Raw genomic sequence first — 13,049 nt, 5'->3', positions numbered from 1 at the left:
CTGCATCTTGCAACAGATGAGGATTTATGAACCCAAAGGGCAGTGGCACAGAGAAAATGATTTTAATTATCATTCGTTTTATAAGAAGAAAAAAGAAATAACCAGCATGCAAGGTAACTGTGCTGTGTATGGATGTTTCAATAATAAGAAAAGGACAAGTGGAAATGGAGATTTGTTACTTTCAGTTTCCTAAGAAAAAAGACATAAAAATACAGTAGATTCATTCATGCAAATGTAGGGACCATGTCAACACTGATAATACTCTCAACATTTCACAAAGAATGATTATGCTGACAATATGAAGTCGTGTCATTTGGGGATCCCAGGTCAAAGAAGTAAAAGACGACTGAAGAAGAATGCAGTGCCATCTTTATTCTTATAGAAATCTATGTCTGCATCAAGTTTAAATGTGTTTATTTACTGAATGAGTAAACAATCTCATGAAAATTTTATGTAATGAATCAACGTAATAATGTATGTCTTAACTAGACACTTTTGCATTTCTAACTTCTAATGGACTTTTTCAAGAAATAATATTTTGACAAAGGTAAAAAAAGATTCCCTGCATACTGTAAATAAAGCAATAATGAAATTACTGAACAAATACACTGTTCCTATCATGGAATAGAGTCGCCAGAGAATCTTCTTTATGGTGTGTGACAAATGCAATACGTATGGTATCACACAAATATACTGATGAAAAGTGCTAAAAAATAAGCAGTGTTGTTGTTACTATTGAATTATGCAATAATTATTTACCAAAAATATTTTTACCAATCTTCATTTGTTTATACTGGTACCTTCTTTTCCACTATACTCTATAATGTTACTTAGTAATTTTGCCCGTATTTAATCTCTATGTAATTTCATCTTAAAAAAAAATATATATATATACACACACGTATGTATGTATATGTATATATATAAACAGTATGTTTATATGTGTTTTGCCCCTTCAATTTTACTCAAAGAGTGATTCATCTGAACTAATTTATATCATGATATAAATTTGTTGGGTCTTTCCTACCCTGTTTAGGACTTCTTTTTGGTATGGTCTTAAACTTTTGACCAGCTATTATTTAGGCTAATTTCATAGTGTTTACATTTTCCCTATTAAATGCTAAAAAAGTGTTTTTATTTTCCCTTTTCTTATTTTCATCTTTGAAAGCTCTACTCAAATAAATGGTTGAGTCTAACAATTGCATATTTTTTTCTTTATGTTCACTGGCCTTAAGATTTTGGCCAGCAGTGTGTATATATATGTATGTATGTACGTATATGTATATAAACAGTGTGTGTGTGTTTTACCCCTTCAATTTTACTCAAAAAGTGGTTCATCTGAACTAATTTACATTATGATAACTAACAAACATACATCATTAAAAAGAATCCCACATCACACTTAATTGTCTAAAGTGTTGTTTATCATCCACTGCATCCAACAATATTGCATCCGAGTTTTAGGAGATCATGCTCTTCAAAGGTATTATTTAGTTACTGAACTGCATCTGAGTTGTGTCTGAGCTTAATATCTCAAGAAATACCTTTCATGTGACTTCACAGCTTCTCACATCTATACAGTAGACAATTATTTATAACATACTAAAAGTTCATAATTCCATCAATAGCCTATAGTGAAATATATTGCATTTAAAGCTGGATCTGGGTTTTAATTATGCCCCATTACTAGGACATTTTCTTTTTTCTCCATATAATGTTTCATCTTGTTCTTTGGATGTTATAAAAATTATTCACATTAATAACAAGTTGATTAATGCAAGATACCAAATATAGCAAATAAGAACAATCTAGAATGATATATGGTTGAATCACAAACATTTACCAGATTCAGAGCTATTTGAATTTGGTCAAAAGGAAAGTAACTGAGTATTCACTCATGGGAAAACATGATAGTACTTCTTCCTTTTCTAATTAGCAAGTTCCTTTTAAAACTCTTTGATTGTGTTGACAAACCTTATATAATGAGGTCAAATTGTAATTTTATATGGGTCTATGATTTGGAAAGGCAAGCAACTGGCCATTCTTATAATCCCCAAAATGGTTCAAAGGTGCCACTTCCTTCTCAATTTTGTTCGATGTTGTCACACCTACACATACAGTCAATAGTCACTCTCCAGGCAACAGCAGCCTCATCAAGGAATTTAGAACTTACAACAAAGGAAACCAAACAAATTTTTGTAAGAATATTATTCCCTTAAGAGGTTTAATCCAGTAGGACAGATTAAGGGGGAGGGTGTTAATGAGGTCAATAAGAACATAAGGAAAAAGAGATATGGATGATATAATGGATACCCAAACATAAATGAAAGGCCCAGTCTGACCTGAGCATTTGGGTTTATGGAGGGAATAACAATGTGCAGTGAATGATCATTTACCAATGAAAAGTTAGATATTCAAAAGTTTCCTGTGAAAAACTAAAATATAAATCGATATTTTTTATTGATTCAGATTCAAATTTAAATTTTTAAAAGTTTTTCAATTTGATTTTTTTTCTTCTGATTTCAGTTCATGAAAAAGTATCAGTTTTATCAGTTTACTGATTCAAATTCAATTCAGTTTCCATCCCTGATTTTAATAAAAAAAATTTTTATTGGAACCAATATCAACAAGATTTTAATCATTGTACCTTGCACCTAGATTGTGGTATGTGGGAAAAGCAGAAGTGAGGATTACTGTAACTTTAAAAAAACTATATAAAAGGAAGTTGTATGTGAAGGTTTTGGAAAGAATAAAAAGATAAGAAATTACAAGAAAATGAACTGATTAAAAGTTCTTTCCTTGGCTTATCTGTAGCTCTACAATGCTATGTGTATTTCAGGTTGTTGAAAGTTTGGTAATATGTTACAAAATGTATAAGATACTTCCTTTGATGTTTCTTTTACTGTTATATGTAAAATGTGTATTGCCAATAACAGTTATAAGCTTAAGTTTAAAATATTATTATATATGTACAAAATAAAATAAATGATGAAGAGTAATACTATAACTTGCTGATCACTTGAATGGTATTATGGTACATAACATCACGTTACACAATTTCCAACAACACCGTTAAAAAATTCATCAACTTAAATGATCATATTTTACATAGCAAATAATGAACTCTATACAACTTCCTGCAATTGTACTTTCACAATTTTTCACAACAATACTGCCAAAGAAAATGTTTAATTCATAAACTGTATTTTAGATATTAATATGAATTGACTTTGTAACTCTTACCCACATCTTCAGGCCTGTGGTTTTGTATTATTTTAGCCATATGATGGTTTCCTGCTATCACTGCTACCTGGTATGGACTTTGGTTAGCATAGTTCAAAGCATTTTTATCAGCACCTCGGAAGAGCAGAACTCGAGCACAACTTTCTTTGTCATTCACTGCACACACGTGGAGAGGAGTGTTGCCACTGGCATTGCGAGAATTTATGTCTGCTCCATAAAACAAGAGATGTTCTAGATGCTGAACTAATCCATGTTTGCAAGCCTGAAAGGGAAAAATGGTCACTTCATACAAAATGTTTTGTAGTTTACCTGAGAAAAAACGTAATATTATCTATACAAATTTAAAGTTCTTAAAACTATACAGTAAATATGATATAAAGTATATATATGTATGTTACAAACTGGACATTTATATTAATGGATTTTTTTTTAAATCAGGAATTCTAAGCAAGAAAAATTATAAAAAGACTATGCACTGAGGAGGGTGATTGATCTATGAATATCAGGTTTTGTAAGTATATGTGTGCCAGATTCTTTACAGTAAGTGTCTGTGGCTTGTTCGTTATAGATTTTATCAACAATCAAACAGTACACAGTTTTCAAATAATATATTAAAACAAGTCAAACAAATATATAAATGTTTGTTATACAGTTGGTTATCACAATTGTATCCAGAGCTTTAAATAACTGTCCTTTTTTCATCAAAGTCTACACAGTCTTGTTCAGTTACTTTAGAACACAGTTTAATAATAATTATTCTCCTCTTCTCTGTTGTTATAATGCAGTCTGTGATAATTTCATTTATGTTACACTGTTGTTTACTACAGCTGTATCTAGAACTTTAAATAACTGCCTTTTTTCCCTTAAAGATTTACACAGGTTTGTCCAATTACTTTTGGAAACAATTGATAAGACAAATTGTTCTTTTCTACCTTGTTGTTACATTGCAATCTGTAAAAATTGCACTTAAAAAACAAACACCACTACATGCTCTTTACAACTAAACTTACAAGCACACAGTATAGATCTATTAGATTATATTTCTCACTAACTTTATCTTAGTTTCAGCCACAATTAGGACACATATTTATAAGGAGTCCAACTGAGACATGAAACTTTCCACACACTATGAGATATTATGTAATAATACTCAAGAAAAACTTAGAATGTTCTAGTAACATGATGCAATAATACAACAGTTGCCAATTTATGACAACTGAACTACACAACATACAAATCACACATTTACATAAACAAACCTGAAAATAACCAAATTCAACACTCATACTACACTGAAATTGAAACAGTTGTGTGTATTTAACAATGAAGTTCTATATTATAGATGAGATCTTAAAAAAACATTATAAAATATAGACTAAATTCGGTAGGAACCTGGGACAAGACAAAGGTATTCCACTTAATGATCTTATTATTAAAAAACTAGTACAACTTTCAGTGTATATTAATCTTTAAAAACATCTTTTAATACAGTCACAGTAATGCACAACTTGTCTAATACTTTGCTTTATAATATTTGGCTTTTAACTAAACAGTATTAATATTCCTCTTTTTTATAAAGTAAACTAAAATTTATTTTGCTGGTTTCTAATTTAATAAAAAAAGGAAAAGTCAATTAATGTTCAATACATTTCTGCAAAAAATAAAGAAGGCTAATTTAATTCTAGGTACATTAAAACAGACAAAGACTGTTTTTCTACGTTTCTTGAAAAACAAAATAATATGTGTGAATTATTTCTAAATAATAAATAAACATTTTACAATCCAATCAAATCCAAACCTGGTGAACTTCTTGCCATCCTTGGTGATCAGCTATTCCAAAATTGGCATGATCACGTAACAAAATCTCTGTCAGCTTTGCATTACGGCCATATAAGACACTGAAGTAAAGAGCAGTCAAACCCCGATTATCTTTATAATTGGGTGATGCTCCAAGGTCAAGCAAGTTCTATCAATAAAGAATATTAATATATTACTTTAGTTTCTATATTTCATAAATGCATATTTTAATGCAAAAAATTACTTGTTTAACAGAAGTGTAACCAAAGGAGCCAAGAGGGGTCCACCCTAAAAAAAATCTAGGCATATTAATCACATATTGTTTTTCAGCTTTTATAAATAATAAACTCAACTTGTATCATCTAATACATATAAATAAAGCTTCTATAAACATTATTACATTTGATTTGATTTAATGATCATTTTATTAAAAAATTTAGATAAATTTCAGCTTTTTAAATTGTTGGCCCCCCTTAATGTTTTCTATCCCACTAAGTGATAAACCTGGCTACACTGTTTAATAATATATATATATATAAGCTATATTTACACATTTTGCTAACATTATTGATCAATAATAAATAATCCTTGCCAAAATAAGGGAAATAAATATCAGCATCTGATACACTTTTTAAAATGAAGAATAACATGTACTTATTAAAGACTTGTAGTACTATTAGGAAAAAAATAATTGATAGTACAAATAGTACACTTTTAGTACTGTTCTGCATTATGCAATGTTATTATTTTACAACAAAATGTAACATGTATCTTACTTGCAGATATGTGTATTTTATCTTAAATGTCAGTGAATATTTGGTATTTTGTCTAATTTTTAATCAAAGAAAATATACAGGATTTTACATGGTGTGTCTTTAAATTTAGGATCAGCAAGAAAATTGAATAGGAAAACAAAAAAAATTCAATGAATCCTTTTTTTGAGATTATCAAACTTTCTTATACTACAGCCTTACTTAGTTTCAATATGCTGTATCCAGTGGCATCAATCCTTTTAACTTTTAAATACTACCAACACCTCAGATTTCAGTTTTACATTAGATTGAGCTCTTTTAATAAACACTTACTGAAGAGATAAAACAATTAAAACTGTTATATTTTTATTAAATTTCCAGAAATAATTAATAAAATATAATAAAGGTAATCATAGCTTATTAACATTGTATCCAACTAATGATACTTATACAATATAATTTATATTGCTCAAAATTCAGTTTTTTGCTTGCTCTGATATGAAATTTATTAACCAATCTCAGATAATGTAACTCATACTGCAATTTATAAAACCAAAAGTGTTAAAACATGTCAATTACCCTTAGATACAGTTGGAAAGCATGGTAACCTTAAATACTCATTCCCTTCACAACTATGAATATATAAAACTGAACCTATAGCAAATATCACAGTATACCAGTTAAGCTAATACTGATAAGAATTCATAAATTCTCAAAGCTGTACCTCTGAGTCTAGTATTGTACATAGCTTAACTCTGATTAGAAGTTAATAGAAATTAATCTAGAGATATTGAAGACAATTACAAGATAATTTACAAATCACTAAAAGAAATATTTTTCTAATTATTCCTGAGCAAAATATCAAGGTAAACAAGAAAAACAGTTATTGAAAAGTGAATCTTATGATAACCTTTAAGGCCTCATAATTGTCTCTCTCTACTGCACGATGAAGTGCTGTTCTTCCATCTTTCATTCTGAAATCTAAATGAGCCCCACCATTGACAAGTTCCATTATCATAGCAGCTGGTTGAGGAAGTGCAGTAGCCAGCATCAATGGAGACTCTTGAAACAGAAACATCACTAATTTACCAGAGCAATGAAAATCACTCAGAAGTTGCAGTTGAATTTTTTTAAATCAAATTATACAATTCTTGAAAAATAATAGCTCTTGCATAGCAAATAGCTGAAATTATTGAGGTATTAAAATATTCCCAATTATCATCATATTTTAATTTTTGAAATGCAGACGTGTTTTATGGTGTGGTAAAATTTTTTGTAACCGTTTATAAAACTATATATTTAAACTATAAATTTAATATCTATTGCAAAACAAGATTATATTTTAAATAAAACAAACTAACAACTACAATTTCTATTCTTTGCCCAGCTCATTACTCTTCATGAAAAATATTTCAGTTAATTTGGCAGTAATTTCGTATGTGAAAGTATATTCAACAATGTCAATTTAACTATGAGCTACACAACGTCTTCTATAGCACTTGAATTAAGTTAGTATTTTACTAATTATATAATTAAAATTACTTACCACCGCTTTCTGGGCAATGAAAATTAGGATCTAACCCTTTAGCACATAGCTTGCTTACTTTGTCAACATTTCCATTAGTTACATGGTCAATCATTCGACGAAAATTTGCCTGGAAACAAATATACCAGCAGTTTTGTTGAGCATTACAATAGCAATAACATTACAGCTTATAAAATGTGAAAAAAGAAAAGGTTAATTTATATTCACTGGAAAACTTTCAGAAAAAAACAACACATAACTAGACGTTACAAATATATACTGTTGCATAATATTAGACTAATTCCCTAGAACCGTCTACAACAGAATGTAATAAAATTTATATATATAATAAAGAAACCGATAAAAAAATTGTAAAAAATAAACTACTAACTATAATATTTTAACAGTTCAAAAACACGATACATGCTATTCTAAACATTAAATAAACAATATATTTTTTACCCGTGTATGTAGTTGTTTATTTTGCTTGTCATCAGTGTTCATCATCATGGAAACACGACGTTTATATCGAAGCTAGAAACATAAAAACAACAAATTATCGCTATTGATCATTTTATAAACAGAAGGATGAAAATAAATACAAAAGTCATCACTACCCATGATCTTGTAATCATGGTGTTAATATCGCAGCTAAAAACAAGCAAACTATCGGTGTTCATCTTTTTATAAACAGAAGGATTAAATTAAATACAAAAGTCATCACTGCCCATCACCTTGTAAACACGGTCTTTATATTCTAATTAAAAATAAACAAACCATCACTGTCAATAATTTTATAAGGAGGAAAACTGAGTTACAAACAGAAGTCAACACTTTCCATCATCTTCTAAACATAGCGTTTAAAGTACAGTGAAAAACAAACCAGCACTGTTGATCATTTTACAAAGTTAGTTTAAATTACTGACAAAATATTACAACAGTCGTCCTCTTGAAAACACAAAGTTTATATTTCTGATAGAGAACGACGAATCACTAAGGTTTATTATTTAATAAGTTTGTTCGTACTTCAGCTGAAAGTAAGCAGAGTATAAATATGTAAATATACAAAAGGTACTACCTCAATATAAAATATTTTAATTTACGGATTTTAGCTATTTTTCGGATTACTATTCCTAAATACGTAAAATATCTCAACCAACAGCTCATGTATATGTGAATATAGTGAAATGTCTTGAATGTATTGTTAATAATTTTTAAAGGAATACATGCACGATTATACACTAAAATAAAGTAAAAAAATAACATTAACATTATAAGCCTGATTTCACAAATACCGAGTTATATTTGTTATTCAGCTATATAACACTGTAATAACACATTATAAGGAACATTACCTTCAAGGCTGACAACTTTTTAATGATGTATTAAACCCTTTGTTGCTTTTCTATTTGAGTCAGTAGTGGCTTTTATCTGTAAATCTGAGTCAACATTATTCTCTTGTGGAGAATCTACAAAATCCAATTTATCCTCCCACTTCATTAGGCTAGTGTTTTAATTTGATTTATTTGCCTTTAAATAACGCTTTTATTCGTTTAACTCACCGACAGAAAAAAACAAAAACAACAACATTCTATTGCAATCGGAGTCGCTAATTTAAGGAAATTTTGTTTATATACTCGAAAATCATCATTAGATCTCAAATACAAAAAGAGTTTACGGAAGAAAATTGCATAAAGCAGCCACTGAAATAATTAGAAGTAGTGATTTGCTAACGTTAAAAACGCTAACGCTAGTCTGTAAAATGATATTAATGGGTGTTTGTTGTGTATTACGAAAATTATTACAACATTTACGCAAATAAACTACCATAAAAGTATTGCTAAAATACAAACCTGTAAATACACAGTCAAATACACCCATCAAAAATAAAATACATGGGGAAAAGTAGAAAAAAATTCAAATATTTTCATTTATACCTATCTTACAACCTTAGTATTACGTTTATTATATTTTTCAACACTTCGTTCTTTATTCAGTTTTATTATTTTTCAAGAAGAAGAATATATATTAGTATTTTACCCACCACGACGTCCTCCATATATCTATTATCGACGACGCGTTTCGTGTGTTACAGAGATCATTAAGGCAGTTGGGATACAACAAATTCTCTTGTTGTCAAAATACTACTTACATAAGCCATTTGTTAGAAAAAACAATTTTTATATTGTAAACTCCTTTTCTAAACTGATGAAGTATTATTATGATTAATTAATCTCATCATAAGATATTAGTGCTGTTTGTTTATTTCTTGAATTTCGCGCAAAGCTACATTATGGCTATCTGCGCTAGCCGTCCCTAATTTGGAAGTGACAAACTAGAAGGAAGGCAGTCAATCATCACCACCCACCATCAACTCTTGGAATAGTGGAATTCACCGTCACTTATGACACCCCCACAGCTGAAAGGGCGAGTATGTTTGGTGTGACGAGGGTTCGATCCCGCGACCCTCAGATTACGAGTCGAACGTCCTAACCACCAGGCCATGCCGAGCCCATCAGTATTACACCTATTACAAGAGTGTATAACAATATTTAAACCTCACATTATTTTTAACCTTAAGGTTTTCATATCAATATACATCAGAAGAACTAGTTTTCTGCGTAATGCATCTATGTAGGTCAAGCTTAAGTTGGAGTTCTTACTGTCTTTAGCAATATACATTTAAAATTAACAAAAAAAAAGGTTGTTAGTTAATAAACTTACTTCAAGATAACCCACAGTATCAATTAGTGGATATTCCGTTAGTAGCCTCTCCTCATCGAGAAATTTTCCTGCTTTCCCGTTTTTTGGTAACATAAACAAACCATAGTTAACACTATCGTTCAGGTCCTGAGAAAATATCAGAGGAAGATTCTAAATACGTTGCATAATTAATATCGGACTACTATTAAACTTATGAAGTTATATTCTTGTTCATAATATTGAAATTACCAAATATTTGTTCTTTAAATAGAGACCTGCCTTTTAATTTAAAAGCACTAAACATTGCAGTTGTTTTTTTTAAATGGCAGATTATCATTAATATTGAGAAACTCTGTGCTGCTTTTGTGGTAGTAGATTGGCAAACATATAGAGAGATATTTGATTTTACAAAAAGAAAGCATGGGATAGATTTCGAAATTTTTATTAGTCTTTGATCACTTTATATCATTTATGATTAAAATGAATATGACGATAACATGTACGTTCTTTATTAAGTTAGTAAAATACGGGTACTACATTTTATTTTTGTTTGCAGTACACAAATGTAAAATATATTAATTTCGAAATTAATCTGAAATTAAGTAAACTTTGATAGCAAAGGTTAAAACAAAATTCTCTACAACTAGCGATAGAAAAGAACAGAACTCAAGACTTACACACTAAAGGTTACTCACTTTCGGAAGAGAAGACAGAATTTGTTGTTTCACATCCCACACCAAGCCGTCTTGATGAAACTGAAAACACTTCTGAAAAATAAGTGGAGACGTATGTGTTTTTCTTTTTTTTTTATTTATGTATATAAACTATACTGGGTTTTTAATTTTTTCACCGTTTAACTACTATATTACAGTTCTTTGTCTTTTTTAACCAAGTTACTTTGTATACACTCAAAAAATACCTGTTAGCACACATTTTTATGGTGTTAGTAACTTTAGCACTGATAAAAACGTGAAAAAGAAAATATAGTAATGAATAATATATGATACGAATATAAAGTTCCGAAAAATACAAGTTGAATTACACAATATGACGCAGTTAAAAACATTATGGTGCATTCATTCTCAAGCACTTTGTTCACCTTCAAAAGTTTCACTTTTGTTTTTGTACTCCACGAGCTTTAAATTATTCTATTACATCATTAGTACTGAAAGACATTACTAACAGCACAACTAAGACCTTTAGACAAAAATATTTTTCTTTGTTTGGCTGTGGAATATATAATTACCTTCATTCCGCTTACAAATTTAAAAATATTACGCTTCCAAAATGGACTAATATAAAGAATAAACCCAAAACACACAAAACAATAACGTTATGTTGAAAATATTTAGATATAAATGAATAGATTAAGTTACTCGACATTTACGACTACTGGTATACTGAGCAAATTAATTTATATATCTTAACAAAGCAGAATTACAAACAATAAAGGTGTTATTAGCTTAACAGTTTTTTTTTAATTATACTCGAATTAAACAATCAGTAATATAACCTCATCCCTAGACATCATTATTTTCTAACAAATTTCTCTAAAACATTCACACACTTTGCATCACAATTTTTTCTCGAAAAAGGCCTCTCTACGCTGCATAACTCATACTCTTTTTACTTTCTATTTCAAAGCAAAACTTGTTTAAAGGTTATGTCAATCAAACAGCTTCAGCGACATTGTTTAGTTGATTTTTCTCTCAAACTCACTTTAGAGTTCAACAAACAAAGGAGGTCCTGGTTACCGTACATTCATTACTTACAAAATTAGATGTCGTGAACACAAATGTTCCATTCAGGCTTCTCTCTGTTTATATTCACATACGGATATGTATATCTAAACATCCCACGTTTTCCCATTTCTCCCTATTCACACCGAAGTAATGTGAATGTTCTCTAGTATCTATCATTGATCCAGGTTTTCAGTGTTATTCAACCACTGTTGCACAAGGTTCTCAGTAGGTGGCAGTTTAAAGCAAGAGAAACAAATGCATGCTATGTTCATAGAAATAGGAGAGAGTCAAGTAAGGAAGCGCGCACTTACAAAAGGGACGAGAGTATACATGTACATAAGTAAAGGGAAGTGTCTATTTACGGAGAGAAGAAACGATTCACAACAAAAGAGAAGAAAATATACGAGTGAATGAAGAGAAGTTGGAGTATGTATAAGTAGTTATGATATTTACTTAACGTCCCTCATGTCATTATTCATTACACCTTGTGTCACAAGTTCTCCTTGCACATATAAAAATGTATAAAAGTATTATATTAATGAAGTGAAGTTTAATTCACAAATAGACTTTCTACTTCTATACGTCCAACCAACTTATGAGTTTTTATCATTTCAAATATTTTGTCACGGATCTCCACTAAAAACTTAGATGTATTGCTTGTTTTTCAGTCGGATTTACAACCCGAAACAAGTGAAGACTGGACTAAATAATTCATACTTGTTTTTCTCATGGAGCGTATAAAAATATAACTAATTTTTTTAAAATCCACCTTGTCTTGAAAACGGGATTTGATCATACAAATGCGAAAATCTGATTAACTTAGATTATTTGAGCATATTTTTAAAGCATGAAGCAATAGGAGAGATATATTTACACAGCAAAATAAATCAATGAGAAAACGAATTGCTTCCATAGAAATTGTAAGTTTGAAAAGTTAAACTAAATTGTGCATGTAACACGCACTTACGCACATACAGTACATCGTCATGGCAACATAAAGAAAAAAAAAACATGCAAACATATCACAAACAAGTATACCTCGAGATGAAGCTCCGGAACAAAAACACGCACATTCACAATGCCCTCACTAGTCTGGATACTGCTGTCATCTGCTGTTTCCATGGCAACTGCCTTCATGACCACCCAATTCCTACATCTGGAAGTAGAAGGAAATGTGTCGTGTAAACATAACACACGACAGTCTGTTTAAACAACTTCTGAGAGAGTTTTATGTAATCATAAGTAGATCAAACCTTCTGCAACCAATAAACTATATACTTTGTCAAA

At 29.9% G+C, this 13,049-nt stretch overlaps 1 protein-coding gene across 3 annotated transcripts in view; it reads right to left on the bottom strand.

Moving 5' to 3' along the window:
• The window catches only part of LOC143246344 (uncharacterized), a 169,977-nt gene that overhangs the window by 16,265 nt on the left and 140,663 nt on the right, over window positions 1–13,049 (bottom strand). For 2 of the 3 annotated variants that reach the window (XM_076492910.1, XM_076492920.1), the window contains 8 exons: window positions 12,801–12,918; window positions 10,716–10,787; window positions 10,042–10,167; window positions 7,780–7,851; window positions 7,339–7,447; window positions 6,703–6,854; window positions 5,042–5,209; window positions 3,244–3,505 (listed from right to left, as the gene is read on the bottom strand). In XM_076492910.1, coding sequence (XP_076349025.1) covers window positions 3,244–3,505; window positions 5,042–5,209; window positions 6,703–6,854; window positions 7,339–7,447; window positions 7,780–7,851; window positions 10,042–10,167; window positions 10,716–10,787; window positions 12,801–12,899 — 1,060 coding nt within the window. In that variant the 5' untranslated portion in view covers window positions 12,900–12,918. Of the gene's footprint in view, window positions 1–3,243; window positions 3,506–5,041; window positions 5,210–6,702; window positions 6,855–7,338; window positions 7,448–7,779; window positions 7,852–10,041; window positions 10,168–10,697; window positions 10,788–12,800; window positions 12,919–13,049 lie in introns of all 3 variants that reach the window. The other variant, XM_076492928.1, reaches the window with a different exon arrangement.

This window comes from Tachypleus tridentatus, chromosome 1, assembly GCF_004210375.1.
Source record: "Tachypleus tridentatus isolate NWPU-2018 chromosome 1, ASM421037v1, whole genome shotgun sequence".
In the NCBI taxonomy this organism is placed as follows: Eukaryota; Metazoa; Arthropoda; class Merostomata; order Xiphosura; family Limulidae; genus Tachypleus; species Tachypleus tridentatus.
This window is presented reverse-complemented; position numbering and strand designations above follow the sequence as displayed.